Source organism: Sphaerodactylus townsendi, linkage group LG17 (assembly GCF_021028975.2).
Source record: "Sphaerodactylus townsendi isolate TG3544 linkage group LG17, MPM_Stown_v2.3, whole genome shotgun sequence".
Lineage (NCBI taxonomy): Eukaryota > Metazoa > Chordata > Lepidosauria > Squamata > Sphaerodactylidae > Sphaerodactylus > Sphaerodactylus townsendi.
Window position 1 is genome coordinate 24,133,259 of NC_059441.1, and position 18,051 is coordinate 24,151,309.

The following is an 18,051-nucleotide window of genomic DNA, read 5'->3' on the forward strand; positions in this document are numbered from 1 at the left end:
GGGGTCGATGGGCAGATTCGGCAGCCTGAAGATCCTCTGACGCTTGGAAGGAAGAGCGGGAGGGCGCCGGTCCCAGCGCTGTCTTGCTCTGCTTGGACGGAGGCTCGTCCCGGCCGTGATCATTTTTGGCGCGTTGCGGGCCGCGCCGCGGTTTGCCGCCTCGGCCGCCGCCTCCAAGAGAGTCAGGCTGGCTGCGGCAGAAGCGACGCTGCGAGGGGGGCGCGCATTTTCGCTGGGAAGGGTCTTCTTTGTCGAGGCTCGGGTGGCCTCAGCTACCCCTCCGTGAAAGGTCTCCCTAGGGGGAGAGAACTCTCGGTCCGCCATTTTGGCGGGAAGGCGTGAAAGGGCGGGAAAAGGAGGACCAGGGAATTAAAAGAAATCCCCAAGCCTGCTTACGAAACGGGAGAGAAGGAGGACAAAAGGAGTCTTGACTTGAGAAGAAACAAGACAGAGAAAAGAGTAAGGGAAAGGATTTTAGAAACGAGCTAAGGAGTCCACAGGATCCGTGCCCTCCCTGTTCAGGCAGGAAATAGAACTGGGAAAGTCGAGTGAGTCCTAACCTGAACAGGAAATGACGTTTGATCCTGCCTCCCTGAAAAGGGGTGGGAAATCACCCAACGAGAAGGTCTCCGCCTACAAGAGAAGGCACCATATTGGGGAATGATGCTCAGAGGAAGCACAGGTGACACACTGAACAGCCACAAGTAACTCTCCAGCCACTGAATGAACATCACTGCATCAGATATAAAATTTACGACGAGTGCATTGTTTATATTGAGGTGTACAGATGTAGGAAGTAATCTGATACAGACAGCGGTATGCCTTTCACAGCATGTCGCTAACAGCACCCTGTGCTGACTATCCAAGAGAATGTCTTGCTGTTGAAGCAGCTTGATTTGTAGCAAGTTAAGAGGCTCCCCATTGGGGCTAAAGTATCGAGTGTGGAGACCATGCTCTCACCCTAAAACAGAAAGCACTTAAACATGGCTGTTCTCATGTTGCCTGCTTCCCCCCTCTCCCCCCCGCCCAACAAGGAAGGAAGTGACCAATAGGAGCCAGGTCTCATCAGCAAGGATTTGCTAAGGATTTGCTCATGTGCAATTCTCCAGTCTTTGCCGGGGTGGGTGGGGTATAAACAGAATAAATACAAAATTAATTCATTCCAAGGAAGTCTTCTGAAGTCCATCTTCCCAAGCGCTCCTTTGGCAAATTTTGGCAAATATTCTCAAATTTCCACATACGTTGCTAAGACGAGCTTTGATAAATTTTCCTTGAGCTTTAGAAACCGGCCCGCAAATTCAGGGACCAGACACATTTTTCAGCGATTTTTCATGCATTTTAACAGCCACATTTTCTGCTATCACAAAGCCTAATTGTAAACGTATTTTCAAAGGCTTTCAGGCTAGAATCAACTGGCTGTTGTGGGTTTTCTGGTCTGGTAATTTTTGCTCCTAACATTTGCCCACATTCATGGTTGACGTTTTCAGAGTCAGGTCATGGTAATATGTGTTTTCTCTGAGGCACTCCATACTGTGCCACAGGTGAAACACTAAGAGCAAAACTAACAGACCACGGCCACATAGCCCTGAAACAAATGATCTGATCTACCACCTTGAATGGTGTACAACTAACATAAACAAGCTAAGAATTTCATATACATGTATTTTTTACAGCATGCTGCAAAACATATTTTGAGGTGAAACGAGATTATAAACTTTGTACTTTTACTGAAGAAATCAGACGTACACTACCATCATGCAGAGAACGCTAGGCACAATGAAATGCCTGGTGCGCAGGGACAGAGGTCTCTGCACTGAAAGAAAAGTTCTAGATGGATTTAATGGAATGGATTCAGTCAATTTTTCATTCCATCTCACTTGAAAGCCAGCGTGGTGTAGTGGTTAGCAGCAGGTGGATTCTAATCTGGAGGACTGGGTTTGATTCCCCCACTCCTCCACCTGTGGCAGAGGCTTATTTGGTGAATCAGATGTGTTTCTGCACTCCTACATTCCTGCTGGGTGACCTTGGGCTAGTCACAGTTCTCGTTGGACTCTCTCAGCCCCACCTACCTCACAAAGTGATTGTTGTGGGGAGAGGAAGGGAAAGGAGCTTGTAAGCCACCTTGAGAAGAGAAAGGTGGGGTATAAATCCAAACTCTTCTTCTTCTTAACTCCCCTTCTTACTTTGCCCCCTATCCTACATGACCACTATCCAGACTGGTCTCCCAATTCCCCAGGATATAACCTATTTTTTGTGGCGGTCATAAAGAAGCCCCTTCTCTTTTTCACCAGCAGAAAAGGGAGTATTCCCCAGCTGTATATATATGCATGTCCACTGTTACCACGGACAGCTGATTTCCTTTGAGAAACGTGGATTTGCAGGCTGACACTTTGGAACTGCCACAGGATACAGTTTGTAAACAGCCAGGATTAGATGATAGCCCCTTGACTTGTGATGTATGACAGCCAGTGATCTAAGCATCTGCGGGTTTTTAAACTGTGGAACAACGTTTCCCCGAGAGACGTCAAAATGCTTTTTCCTCCATCGTGTCACTGGCAACAATGCCATTTGGTGTAACACAAGTCAAAGAAGAAGGTAGGTCACATCACAGACAACCGCCTGAAGCACGTCGCTTTAAATTAATGAGAGGGTTGTACTAACTCGGTGTTTGCTTAACACAAAAGGACAGAATGAGCAGGGAATGACACAATTGCAAAATTTCCAAGCTCTACTGCTACACTCCAAGAATAGCAGAAAGTTGGCAACATAGTTTGGTAGCGTTCTTGGTAGCACAAAATGTAGGGATGGATCCAAACAGTTTTTCCACAAACGAAGAAGAGAACAGTATGAAGAAGGCCATGCCAGGAACGTGTCCAGAGGAACATGTCCAAAATGGTAAAAGGTCTGAACTCCATGCCCTACAAAGAGAGACTTAGGAAGTTGGGGATGTTTAGTCTGGAGAAGCGAAGGTCAAGGGTGGACCTGATAGCCATGTTTAAATATTTGAAGGGATGTCATGTCGAAGAGGGAGCAAGCTTGTTTTCTGCTGCCTCAGAGACTAGGACACGGAGTAATGGATTCAAGGTGCAGGAAAAGAGATTCCACCTAAACATCAGCAAGAACTTCCTGACCATCAGGGCTGTTCGACAGTGGAATTCACTGCCTCCGAGAGTGGTGGAGTCTCCTTCTTTGGAGGTTTTTAAACAGAGTCTGGATGAGCATATGTTGGGAATGCTTTGATTGTGTGCTCCTGCATTAAGAACATAAGAACAAGCCAGCTGGATCAGACCAAAGTCCATCTAGTCCAGCTCTCTGCTACTCGCAGTGGCCCACCAGGTGCCTTTTGGAGCTCACATGTAGGATGTGAACGCAATGGCCTTCTGCGGTTGTTGCTCCCGATCATCTGGTCTGTTAAGGCATTTGCATTTGCATTGCTCGAGGTTGGACTTGATGGTCCTTGTAGTCTCTTCCAACTCTATGAATCTAGTTATACAAAAACTAAGCAGGACAAGGGACATGGTGAGGAGGGAGACTGAGTAGCAAAGCTGATAGGATTCAGCCCCAGTGTGCAACTCACAACGTCCACAGCTCCTCTGGAAACAAACCACATCAACAACTGGCAACAGAACCGCTGATATTTTAATAACATATATCTTATTGTGAATCTATGAGCCCCATGGCCCAGAGTGGTCAGCTGCAGTACTGCAGTTCAAGCTCTGCTCACAACCTGAGTTAGATCCCCACAGAAGCCAGTTTCAGGCAGCCAGCTCAAGGTTGACTCGGCCTTCCATCCTTCCGAGGTCATTAAATGAGTACCTGGCTTGCTGGGGGTAAAGTGTAGACGACAAGGACAGGCAATGGCCAACCACCCCATAAACAAAGACTGCCTGATAAACCTTGTGACGTTGCCCCATTGGTCAGTAATGACCCAATGACTGCACTGGGAACTTTTATAATTGTGAACTTGGGCCTTTTGCAGACTGGTAGATACAAAGAATAGGGCCAGATACATACTTTAGACATTTTTCAGCAGATCAGGGAAAAAACCCACCCCCAAATTAAACTATGAGAAATAAGGGAGATGTCAGGACAGGGCCAGAGGTTAGCTATTTGTTGTGATGGTGAAAACCAGGGTTACCTCATAATTTATGTTATGCTTTTCTCCCCCTAGAGCTTTAAAAATTACTATGAAGTGTTCAAGTTTAGGTTTTGTGGTAGCAATAATTAGAAAATATAGTACAGTGGTTAAGAGTTGTAGACTCCAATCTGGAGAATAGGGTTCGATTCCCCACTCCCCCACATGAGCAGCAAGCTCTAATCCAGCTCTTCTTCTAAAACCCTGAAGGCTACAAAACGTCCGGCTTCTAAAGCAAAAGAAAATTTGTCAGGGCTGGCTAAAGCATACTGAACTACAATATGCCCAGAATAATGGTTTTGACAAAAGCAGACCTTCAAAATGAACAATAATTCTCATATTCATTCAGGACTATTTGCTATTGTGGAAGCACCACAACTGACCGCACTTCAATCTTTAGGTGGGAAAAAGTATAACTATGACCACATACACTCACTTATTGAAACCCAAAACTCTGGTCCATGTGGTGTAGCAAAGGGAACAGAAGACAGATAGAGACAGTGCCCTGCAGTATATCACGAGTCACTGTATGACTTTAATTCTAGATGGGTAGCTGTGTTAGTGTAATAGCAAAATAAAAGACAAGTCCACCGGCATCTTGCCAGCATAAACTTTTATGAGTCAGAGTGCATTTGACGAAGCAAGTTCTGACTCATGAAAGCTTATGCCAGATTTAGTTTTGTTCGTCTTTGAGGCCACTAGATCACTGGACTTCAATGCAAGACAAGGTAATCAGTATATTTTTTTCAGTCAAAGGACAAAAAGAAGTTACAGCTGTTCTACTGATATACAGAAGCTATAGACTATAGAAATGAACCTCCAACAGGAAAGCAACATGTTTCCACGAATCCTCAAAGTATTTACACAGTTCTCCGTGTTATCTGCCAGCTAAACGGGGAAAAACGCCAGCAGATGAGCAATTATGCAGAACATTGGCTAAGAGCAGCTGTCCCGTCCTCCTCTCCTTAAAAAAAACCATTTGCAACTTGCCCAAAAAGACACCACCCAAAGCCGTACAAACATTTTAATGGCCAGAACTCAACTAACTGAACAGTTACGCAACCTGTATGTTTCATTTAACACGGATCGATTTTCTTGTAGAAGTGATTATTTTTACAAGTATGAATTGGAAAGAATGGCAACAGGAGAACTGAATGCTAAGCCATTTGCTCTGAACTGTAGTATTGATTCCCCTGCCCCATGACAAGAGCCACAAATTATTTACATGAATACTGAAGCAAAAAAGAACAATCTTCAAAAGAAGCCCCTGATGGTTTGAACTTGAGACTGGGATGCTCTTTAAAGGATCCCTAAAACAATTTGTAAATCTCGACTTTCTAGGAAGTTCACAAAAATCCTGCTCAGCCAGCAACAACAAAATAAACCAAATCATGGCTGAGTAAAACCCTATGGAAGTCCCAAAAACTTTATGCCTCCTTTGATGCATACAAGGAGCACACGCTAGTCAGAATGAGTATATGAAGAGGATACTGCTATGGCTAGAAATGAGAATCAGCCAACATTATTATGCTTCAGCATTCTTCCACAAAAGACAGAACACACACCATGAATTCCACAATGACAGGGAATTTAAGTAATACTGTAGAAGAGAATACTGGAATGGCGAGTAATGAGAATCAATAGACATGACTATGATTCCTTTGTAGGACAGAACACCCAACATGAATGCCATGATGAGAGGGGTTTAAGTAAGACTGAAACAGCAGGCTGAATAACCCAGACTAGGCCCATCTCGTCAGAGGTTGCCTCAGCCACGGTCAGTACTTGGACAAGAGACCAAGGAAGTGTGGGGCCACTACGCAGAAGGCGGCAGTGGCAGGTTGCTTTGAAAACCCCCGGGTCCTGGAGTTGCCATGGGTAAGCTGTTACTTGACAGCACACAAATATTATTAGCAGCCCCGACAGGCCAGAGTAGACCAATGTCATCGGGGCTTGGGAGCCAACTGACAGTTAATACTTGGATGGACCGTCAAAGAAGCAGAGGAACGCACCAGTGAGTCTTTGCTCATCTCTTGCTTTGAAATCCCCAGGGTCGGTTACAATTTAACAGCACACGGTTATTACTAGCACTTAAAATCCCATAACCTCACCTCAAGCTGGCCAACATCTCGTCCTTATCTGAGCAGTCTGAATAAATAAACAGTGTACAATTCAAATAATCCCCAGGACTTTGGTTAATATTCAGTCAGACACAGTGGCTTTCCCTAGCCTAAAGCAGGCAAGAAATTAACTCAGTGGTGTTACCTCGACAATGTCTGAGTTGGTTCTGCTCTCGTGAGGTTCGTTGTACTCCGTGTATTTGAGAAGAACTTTGTCCATATCCGTGCTGGCGTACTGAAAGAGTTTGTTAGAACTGTTAAAAATGATGAGTGCTATTTCACAGTCACAGAGCACGCTCAGCTCGTAGGCTTTCTTCATTAATCCAAACTTCCTTTTCGTAAAGGTCACCTACACAAGAGAAAAAAGAGAAGGGCGGGTTTTTTAAAGGAAGAATGACTGGCCAATGATCACGCTGTGAGTGCCACGGGCACAGACGAGTCTCCCAGATCCTAATCTGACACTCGAACCCCTGCACCAGACTGGCTCACACCTGCTACTTGCAAAATGTTCTAATTACTTATTGCGATTATCAGGCATCTATTTTATTTTATTTACTTCATTTTCACCCCAACTTTCCTCCCAGCGGGGACTCAAAGCTGCTTACATGTGCTCTTCTCCTCTGGTCGATCCACACAGCAACCCTGTGAGGTTGGTTAAGCTAAAAGTGTGCAACTGTCCCAAGTTCACTGGAAAGCTAGAATTGAAAGTTTCTGCATCCCTGAGGGCTTGTCCCGGGCCCTGGCAAGGGTGGCAGCAGAGGAAGAGGCTTGCAGGCTGCGTTTGTAGAAAGAGTTTCGATGGGATATGTGTCCCTTCGTAGGGGCAGGGACCTCAGGTAGGAAAGCTTGGTGACCGAGATGGGGTGGGGAAGGAGCACTCTTGTATCTCTTGCACGTCTTCTCTCTCCTTAGAAATGCTATTACCCCAGCCAGGCAACAATTCCATCCACCCACAATTTTTTTTTTGGTGGGGGAGGACTACAGAGGTGCCTGGTTTGCCAGCTTAGGCTCGCAGGGCCAAACTGACAGCCAAGAGAGTCATTTGCACTAGATTTGGCATTCTCATGCCTTTTTTAATAGCACATTTTCAGGTGCGTTTGTTTTTTGAACTACAGTCTTCCTAGCTCACTACAAGGTAGAGTTGTTGGGGAAGCTCCCACCTCGAGGAACAGGTGGAAGAAGAGCGTTCCCAAGTCACTGTCATTCTAGGAAAGAAACGTGTGTCTCATGCATAGCTCCACAGTCTCCAAGCCTTGCCAAGTGGCCTTTACAAAGGGGAGGTAGGGAACGCAGAAAAGCCACAGAGACCGAAGGAGGAAAGGAACCAGGGAGAGGTGTGAAGAAGGAAAAAGAACAGACTGAGAGAGGGCAAATGTCTCTATTTCAAAATTTGAGGTTGCTCTGGGGAGAAAGATAAGGAGTCCACTCAGAAGCTGCACTCCCTGTGGAGGAAGGAATCAGAACTGAGACTGGGTGAGTTGAAGAAATCGTTTCTGCCTTCCTGAGCAATCGGTGGGAATTACCCTTTTCAAGATGCCCTTCTACCCACAGAGCAAGAAGATGGATTCTAAAGATATTACCTGTCCACCCACCTCTAGCAAAGATCTGTTCTTCCTACAAATTCTGATTATAAGGCTCTGCCAGCAGTTTGAAGTCACAGTGAAATTCTTAATGAGGTATCAATTTTAATTAAGAGTTTGTCCCTCTGGGTAATTATGGAGTCGCTAGGAAAAGTTGTATGTCTGTTGTCAAGATAGTTGCAATGTTTAAAAGGGAAAGTGATAGTGACACAATTATCAGCCCAGAAAAAAAAAATTCAATAAATTAAATAAGCAACGGAAGCGATGATTTAGTTATTATTCTGAGTTCATGAAAATACTGAACTCCGTGCAGTTCAGACAAATATACAAGATCAGCACACAAACTGTGTGGCTCTGAGAACAGAGGTTCAAATCCCCACTTGAAACGTGGAAGTTTCCTGGGTGACTTTAGGCCCGTCACACACACTCCTGCCAAGGCAAACCATTCTTGCAAAATCTGGTCCAGCTAAATCATAACCTGGCATCAGAGGGGGAGCTATCAGGGGCGGGCGCACTGCTCCGGGCGCACGCCTGGGGAGTGGAAAATCGCCCCCTCGCGGCGCCCCTGCCTCCCGCTACCCCCCCCATCACACTTACCTTAGTTCAGCCTGAAAGTGCAGGCTGGAAAAGTGGCCTGTTCACTTGAGGCTGAAAACGGCCTGGTGGGAACTACACTTCCCAGGAGACCTTGCGAGCCCCAAGATCTCCTGGGAAGTGTAGTTCCCACCAGGCAATTTTCAGCCTCAAGTGAACAAGCTTTCAGGCTGAACTAAGGTATGTATGTGTGTTGGGGGGGGGGGGTGCGTGGAAAACGCAGAGTGTGCACTGGACACAGTATGGCCCAGCTACACCTCTGCCTGGCACCCCAGCCCATTTCATGCTACACTCCTTTCTGAAGGCATCTCAGAATGCTGGAAGGTGAGAAAGAATCCTTGTTTACTGCAACTGCACTGTGTGGTCTATGGACAAGCCTGTTTATATAAGATTTTCAGGGCATCATGATAATTCAGACTAGAGAATAAAGGCTAAGCTCATTGGCTGAGCTACTCTGTGGAAGTGAAGAAGGCAACCAGACACTCAAAAAGCAACACAGGCTGATTTCAGACAAAATGAGTCTGTTGGATATTTCTGTAACAGGCGAAGTGGTAGTTAATGCCTCTATGTTCTGCAACCTGGAGGAACTCCTGTTCCCAGGTAAACAGGCAGTAGCAATAACCAGGAACACTTTTAATCAAGGTACTTAAAGGTAAATAAAAGATTGGCTTTTATAACCTTTAGGACACATTATTATGCTGCATTTTACAAGGGTCTGCCCTTGAAGACTGCTCCAGCCAATACAGGACACTGTGGACTATGGCCTAACGAAAAGAACATTCAAGTGGTTGGATCCAGTGCGCCAGCTGCCTATGAACTTCTAGGCCAAATTCAAGGTACAAAGGACTTACTTTTAAAGCTCTTTAAAAACTGACCTGAAACAAACAGGCCTTTACCTGCCTGTGCCTCTCTTGTAAGTCCCTCTCTCATATGCTTATTGAAGAAAACAGGGGCTTTCTTCAACTGCCCTGAAGCCTTTGGAATGGCCAACTCTTGGAAGATTAGAAACCACTCTTCACTTATGAGGTTGCAAAACCTAGTTTATCTCGGAAGGCGTATGGCTGAAATGATAAATCTTCAACATAGAAAAAAAAATCATCACAGCAAACCCAGGGGCAGCATAACATGAATCCATAAAACTGATCTAAGTCCAGAAGCAAACCATAAAACATCTGGAAAGATAAAAAAAGGCCTAATTAAAAGTCTAAGCAAAAATTAAGGCTTTGGTTCGGCACTTTAGAGGCTCTGAGGTAATCCTGGGAGAAGGCTTTCCAAAAGCAAGGTGCTACCTCAGGAAACGCCCTGCCTCTGGTTAGTAAGTATTTATTAAGCATTATAGCCACAGGCTATAATAATAAAAGACAACCAATATGAAAATATTCGATAAAATAAAACACAACAATCAATTCCATAAATAGAAATGAGACAGGCAAGTCTATTTTTAAGGGCTGACATGCACAAACCTTTTCCTTAAATTACTGATAAAAACATAAAAGAGGCAATCCTATATGTAAACGATGGATTTATGTCTGTCAGAAGGAAACAGGAATAATTCTCATAGGACCCCAAAAAATGTGAAATAACTTGACTCAGTCTAGATCGGATCATACAATATAATGGTTGCCACCCAGTTCAACTCAGAAGTCAGAGGCCCAGAGAGTTGTGCTTGAGATGATTTATATCCCAACTCCTTTCACCATGACACTCAAGGCAACTTACATATTGCTGATGTGCCATCCCCCCCCCCCTTACTATTCTCTGTATACCACCATGGCTGGTTACTAGTGTAGTTACTACATCACTAGTGTTGTATCCAGTCCCCTCCTGGGGCAGAGGTCTTTTTTAAGTCACCATCTGTTATTTGTTTTTTTCTGTTGTAATGTTGTGTATATTGACAACTTCAACAAGAAAGAAGAGACTGTGAGAATTACCAAAGCTTGGCTACCAGTACTTAAAAACACCAGAAGCAAAGGCCAAGAGCATGCTAAGTTCATGGACAATGAACTCCACCCAAACACAGGATTTGCATTCACCAATACTGCTGCTGATGCAGGGAATGCAAATGTGAATCGCTCCCTGGACTGAAAAATCCCACCTGCAATACTATACTATCAACCACACCTTTGCATAGCAAGTTCCACCCAAACACTTACTGATTGGTTCCCCACCTGGGGACATGGCAATTTATACCCCACTAAAACATTCCCTTCTCACTGGACACAGTGTGTAACAGACTTCCCTCTGTGATACACCTCTGGAGATGACAGCCACAGATGCAGGCGAAATGTTAGGAACAAGATCCACCAGACCACGGCCACACAGCCCGGAAAACCCACCACAACCAGTTGTGTATATTATTTTGCGGTTTTAATTATGATATTGTATTATATGGTTTTATTGACATTTTATTTTCTGTACACCACCCAGAGCCCTTCAGGAGTGGGTGGTATACCAAATGAATGAATGAATGAATGAATGAATGAATGAATGAATGAATGAATGAATGAATGAATGAATGTCCAGTTGAGTAGGAATGGTAGTCTATAGCACTATAAGTAAATTTGTTCTAGTAGCACCTTAAAGACCAGCACATTTTTCCATGGTTTGTGAGTTAAAGCTCATTTTGATATCTGGCAAAGCAAGTTTTGACTCACAAGAGGTTATTATACCCTGGAAATGTTTGTTGCTCGTTAAGGAACTACTGGACAGCCAGAAAGCCTCCAATCCTGGATAAAGCAAATCACTAAGACCTTTATTAGGCATGTCATATGTAGAGACATAACATTTCAAATCCAGGATAAAGCCAAAACCACACCACCTTAGTTTCAGCAAAGCAGCTATGCCATGTGTGCCAACCAGTCATCGGTTGGGAATGCACAATATATGGCTAGCAGTCAAAAAGGACTGAATCATTCAACAATTTACGCCCTCAATGATATTTACGAAGATAAGCAGTGAGGCTAAATAACAAGCTTTGCTCCAAATGTAACAGTATTAGTCAAGCATTTCTTGTGCAACAACAGTGACATCAATTACAAACACATGTATAGCTTCTCTAGTCTGAAATGAATATCTCTACCACAAAGTAGAAAACCCACATAGCTAGCCAGTGTCCAATAATTGTCTGGCTTCCACAAATCTTCAGAGGTCCATGGTATTTTCTGTGTTCATCAATCTGTCGCACTTACAAACTCCAAACCAGCTCAGATTGCATGCGTCTCTGCAAATCTCTCTCTTGCCGTAAAATGCCTTTGATTGATTTCAGACTAGAGAAGATATACATGTGTTTGCAATCGACTTTACTGTCGCTGCATAATAAATGCTAAAGAAATGCTTGACTGATACTGTTACAGTTGGGGCAAAGCATCACACGTAATTTTTGTAAATATCACTGATGCAGTAAATTGTTGAACGATTCAGTCCTTCCTGACTGCTAGCCGTATATTGCACGGATTTGTTTGTTCTGCTGACTGTAGTTGCACAACCCCTCACACTTCTGTTTAATCAGTTGGAAATTGGCAGCACTCACCAAGAATTACATATGGAACGACGAAATCTACAGAGGTATTCAGCGGTGACATCACCAACACAATTCCTGAGCTTTTTGTAGCTGGTGAAAGTCAAGACGTCACCCCCAAGAGTATTTATTCACAGAGAGTTTCAGTTCTCCATAAAATTATCTATCAGGGATGAACCAGCAGTCCACATTGCTTTGAGAGAACACTCCAGATGCAAGCACTGGTAGAGATTGTGTATTTTCTTCCAAGGGCTCAGAAACGAGGGTGGGTTCTGCCAGGGGTCCCATGGTAAATGTATTATGTATCCCCACTGGGTCAGTTGCAGGCATGTGTGCTAAAGCTGTTATAGGACTGTTGTCAAAGTTGAACTTGAATTCAAGGCATTCCTCAGAAGCTCCAATCTGTTTGTAATTCCTTGATGCTCCTAGCTTGGTAGAGCTTGAAATGCCTCTCTAAGATTGTCCTCCAAAATTTCAGTCTTCTCTTCTTTATCCATTTAGTCATGTCCGACTCTTGGATACTCTGTAAATCAGTCCCCTCCATGCTTCCCTGTTTGCCTCAACTTCTTTCAATTGGTTGATGTTCATGCCCAGGTCCCTCTTAATGGTTCCCAACCAACGAGTCATTGGCCTACCCGGTTTCCGCTTACCACCGACCATTCCGAGTAGCATCTCTTTTTCCAGTGAATTTGCCCTCATCACATGTCCAAAGTAGGTCAGGTTCTTTCTAGTGGTCTTGCCCTCCAGGGACATCTCTGGGTTAATACACTCCAGGACAGCTTTGTGGGTGACTCTAGCTGTCCATGGTATTCGTAAAAGTCTTCTCCAACACCACGGCTCAAAGGCATCCACTTTTCTTCTATCTGTTTTTGTCAGTGTCCATGTCTCACAACCATATGTCATGATTGGGAACACGATGGCTGTTACCAGTCTTTGTTTGGTGGTGACTGAGACAGCTTCTCGGAGCTCTCTCAGCCCCACCTACCTCACAGGGTGTTTGTTGTGAGGGGGGAAGGGCAAGGAGATTGTCAGCCCCTTTGAGTCTCCTGCAGGAGAGAAAGGGGGGTATAAATCCAAAACTCTTCTCTCTACTCTTCTTCTTTGCACTTCCATAGTTGGTCCATAGTCACCATGGCTGTGCACCCAAGGGCTAAGCTTCGTCTGAGCTCTGAAGTCGAGCTGCCATTAAAATTTCATTATCCAGGGGTAAATCCAATAACAAACTGGGTTCGTTTAGGGCAGGGGTGGGCAACCTTTAACACCCAAAGAGCCATTTGGACCCATTTTCCACGGAAAAGAAAACACTTGGAGCCACAAGTACTTTTTGACTTCTAAAACGAAGATAACATGCCTTTATTCTCATGAAGAGAAGTTCGCTTCTTTGGAGCCCATTTTTACCCATCAATGCAAAAAAAGGAGGTTTTTTTTTAAAAAAAATCTGTTGTTTTGTACATGATTCAAATGACCAGCAATAGACCCCCTGTTTAACACATTTCTCTTTTCTTGTGTTGAAAGACACTGATTATGCTCCCCCCCCCCCCCCCGCAAGAACCCCCTCAAATTCCACTTGGATGGTGGATCAAAATTGGTGCCTTTAATGGGTTTGTCAACTTCGGGGGGGGGGGGACTGAACTTCTCCCCCCTCTGAGAAATGTCTGCCATGGAGGATGGACCTGATAGCCATATTCCTCACTGAGCATGGCCCCCACCCTGGTCCCAAAAGCCACAGCTTCTGAGAATGTACCCCAAAATGTCCTGGGATTTGCCCGCCGGGAGTTGGCAACCCAGGACAACCATGGCTGAGGATGATTATTCCCGTCTTCCTCCCTTCCACGATCTGCAAGCTTACCCTCCACTGGCTTACTCTGAAGTAGACCTTCCAAGATCCATGTGCAAGGCTTTCCCCATGCGCTCCTGCCTTCCTTGGCAATGCAGAAGCAAACAATTCCCACCCATCCCCCCATCAAATAGCCCCGACGAGTGCAACCTTGCAGGGCTGCAGGTAATAACTCATTTAAAACCTGACATTGTCTTTCTCACCTGGACTCAGCCAGGCTGCCATCCACCAGGAAAGCCCCTGGAGCTCAGTGAGGCTGCTGGAGGGGCTGCAACCCAAGGTGGCACTGCTGGGGTCCCCCATGTGGTCCCACCCCCCAAGATGGATCCAGGGAGGAGGAAATGAGGCCACCCAAAGCAGGGTCAACCCCTGCCCCCCCCCCATTCAAGGGGGTGGGCTGAGGTTCGGATTGCGCTGAAAATCTGCACTCCTGCAACTCCCTCCCATTTCCCGCCCTTCACGGCTCGCCTGTTCAAGAGGATCCACCAGTGGTGCTCTGCCCTCGGCCCGCCCCGCCCCATCATCACCGTCATCAGCCAACCAGGCAGCTGGGACAGGGAAGCTGGAAGTGGCTTGGGATAACTGTCTCGGGCTGTGCCTCTCTAGGAACAGGGGCTCTTTCCCATTAACCCTTAGGGCGACTCTCTGAAGGAGGCTGAGAGGACCCAAGACACAGGGAGCCGCAGTGCAAGGACGAAAGAGCTGCATACGGCTCCGGAGACTCAGGTTGATTTAGGGGATCTGTCCAGCTGACCAGGTCTTCTAGCCCGGTTTTATTTGAGGCCTCTTCTGAGGCACCTATCCTCCTTTCCCTTGGCATCTTTATGATAATCAGGTTGTTTTAGGTCCGGATCTAAAAGGTCCGATTCCTCTTCGAGGGCTGTGACCCTCAATGTACTTATTTTGTTGCTAATTTTTAAAGGCTGCAAAGAAGAGTCAAGGGGGGTGTTTTTAGAGAAGGGTTTTTAATGGTTTATTGTTCAAGACCTCTGTATATGAACAGGGGAATCTGAAAGTAAAAAATGAAAATGAAATAAAAGTAAAGGCAACTGAACCAATGAAACCCAACAGAGCATCTTGGCAATTCCTACCTCTTTGAGGCCAGAAGGCAGGCAGAAGCAGGGATGGAAAGCTACAGTGGCTGACATTCATGGCTTTCAGGAGACCAATACAGACTTTCTAGAGGCATAATCTTGTGGTGGAGGACAGCTGTTAAACAGCAGGATAGTAAGAAGAAAAATAATGCAGACACGCGAAGCAAGGAATGGACAAACAGCCACTAAATAATTTGATAAGATGCCTCCAAAATAAAGCTTCACTAAAAAAAACAACCCATTACCATGATGATGTTTGTCATTCAGTTCTGCTGGTGCTATTTGAAGAGATATCTAAACAGACCCGATTCATCTTGCTAAGCAAACATAGACCCACAATCTGAATCTGCAAACTGGGTTTCCAGACTGCAGCTGGAAAACACAACATGCTATTTATTGCTTCTGTCTAGCTGTGCTCAGCGCACAGAATGCGGACGATGCCAAAACAGCAAGGCAAATGATGAAACATCTGCCAGGCTGCGTTACCACCATTGTAACACGACCAAGAAACAAACATGCAAGAATGAGCTGCAATAATTTCCAGCTTCTTGGAACTTGCCGGCAACATCTGAAATCTGTCCGTTAACACCCTTATCCAACACTATATTTTCGATGTGTAGAAATGGCCAGCGTAGGTGTGTTGAATGCAGACAAGCTTCTTCCGATTCATGGCAAGCCCATGAATTGATGTCCTCCAAAATGTCCTTTCGTTAACAGCCTTGCAAACTGAGGGCCTTGGCTTCCTTCACAGAGTCAATCCATCTCAGGTCAGGTCTTCTTCTTCTCCTGCCTTCGACCTTTCCTAGCATTACTGTCTTTTCTAGTGACTTTTCTTCTCACAAGGAGTCTGTTCTGGGGAGAAGAAGGGAAAGGAGCTTGTAAGCCATCTTGAGTCTCCTTACAGGAGAGAAAAGTGGGATATAAATCCAAACTCTTCTTCTCTTCTTCTTAAGTGAGCAAAACACGACAGCCTCAGTTTAGTCATTTTCGCTTCGAGGGAGAGTTCAGGCTTGATTTGATCTACAGCCCACTGATTTGGGGTTTTTTTGGCGGACCATCATATCTGTAAAGGATTCAATGGTGTTGATGAGCGGGACAGCCGCCCGGCCTTGACTGCATTCCATAACCCGGGCGATGGGCCAGCATCTGCGGCGGAGACCTTATCTCTGCGAGAGAGATGAGGACTCCGCTCCCATGGGAATCCGGGAGGGGGGATGGGATGGACAGAGTTATAACCTGTGCTTCTGGCGGGAGACTTTATTCCTGCCACGTCGTGTACGTGAGCTTTCTAGGATGTCTGAATAAACGGTCTTTTACACCAAAAAAGCCTTTTATTTCTGCTTCTATGGAATTCCTTACATTGTGGCAGGAAACTTAGTACATCTATCTGCCTAGTGCAGTGGACCTCTGGTGTCTCGGCATGGAGAGGATGAATATTCCTGTGGAAGGTGCGGTAGCCCCCAAAGAGGGCTCCGAGCTTTCCCTTCTGGATTTGGGGGAACCGGCGGGAGGACGGGTCTCGCTGGTAACTCTTTCCCGCCCTCGGTCGACATCGAAGCCCCCCTTTACTCCGCTGGGGACGAGGGGACGATCAAGTGGACTTGCATGACCGCTTGGGGCGCTGTCTATGGATCGAAGCCTGTGGATCGGATATCTGCCGCTTCCGTGGATTACAAACCTCAGATGCAACCTTGTCACGGAGGAGACGGGTCTGACCACCTTTCATGCGGCAACACAGGAGTCCATTGAACGATTCCTGGACTCGTATTTTGTGATGCTCCCAAGAATCCACCCTGGCATAGCACTGGGGCCCGTCCGGTTAAGACCACCGTTGAAACCGTGACTATATCGGGATTGGGAGGGGTATCCGCATCAGCCCGATCGACCCCCCAGATCCCTGATCAGCAGCTGCACCGGAGGTACCCCGTGGAGCCACCGGTGGGCACGATGTCCTACATTCTGATGAAGAGGGATCCGAAGAAAGCCTGCATTCCCATCCGATCTATTCCCTCCCATCTAAAGAGAGCTGGGATGAGGAAGTGGGCCGACCATGCAAGATGCCCAAGAAGCATGGGCCCGAACGCCAGCTATGGGAAGAGGAACGAGCAGCTGCAGCAAGAGCGTGAAAACCTGCAAAGAGACAGGGAACAGCAGCGCAAAGAAATCCAACTCAATTGGACCAGGCTAAAGACGCTGCAACGGCAATATGTGCAGAACCTATCAGTCCATGATAAAGTCCTGGAACACTCCAAACTGGACTTACAGCGCCAACGCTGAAAGCGCTTCAGGCCTTTATGCGACGCAAAGTGAACTAACTGCAGCCGTTCAACGAGACGAACTGGCTAAACTGGAACGAGAAAGCAGCTTTGCATGCGCACCAGGATGCCTTGACCCGCAAGGAGAGAGAGTTAGCCGCCTTGGAGAGGGAACTGAGGAAGCAACAGAACAAGATGCCCCCAAGTTGAGTCTACGCTGTCACTGGTACAGCTAACTTCAGAGGTGGGCGACGCTGCTGGGGCCTGCTACTGCTGATCTGCCACCGCCCAAGGATCGGCTCCCACCAGAACACCAGCTGCACCGGCGTTGGTACCCCCACCTCCACCGATTCTCCGCCCCTCCTGCGCCGCTGCCTCAACCTGCGCGAACCGCCACGAAGCGGGCTTTGCCAAGGGCCGTGGAGAGAGGATATTACAGACCTCCAATACCTGCCCGTTTCGGACGGGACCGCTTCCAAACTTCCTACTTCATCCTACAACTCGATGCCTACATGGAGACTATGACGATTTGTACCGGTCTGAACGCCGAAAAAATACGGGACATCGGTTCCGCCTTAGATGGGGCGGCAGCCGACTGGTTTGTGACTCTTTGAATCTGCAAGATGAAGATACTCGTGACGGTGCCGGCGTTCCTCCAAGCCTTAAGGGCCTGTTTCCAAGATCCGGTGCTGAAAATGAAGCCATTCGCACCATCAAATCTATTCAGCAAGGCAACCGGGCTCGCTTGCAGAATTTGCCCGTGAATCTCCAGGGCGGCGGCTGCTCGACTCCCTCCTGAGTGGCCTGAGCGCATGAAATGTGAATACTTCTCGGATGCTGTCGACGGTAAACTGCGTGAAACGGTGTTTCTAATTGATCCCCCGCATCTATTGCTGATTGGATCGACTTGGGGATCCCA

General features: G+C 46.3%; 1 protein-coding gene across 8 annotated transcripts in view; it reads right to left on the reverse strand.

Annotated features, from left to right (window-relative positions):
• Positions 1 to 18,051, reverse strand: part of MEF2A (myocyte enhancer factor 2A) — a 95,091-nt gene that overhangs the window by 45,904 nt on the left and 31,136 nt on the right. For all 8 annotated transcript variants that reach the window (XM_048519687.1, XM_048519692.1, XM_048519690.1 and 5 more), the window contains exon 3: positions 6,401 to 6,604. In XM_048519687.1, the coding sequence (XP_048375644.1) occupies positions 6,401 to 6,604 (204 nt within the window). The remainder of the gene's footprint in view (positions 1 to 6,400; positions 6,605 to 18,051) is intronic.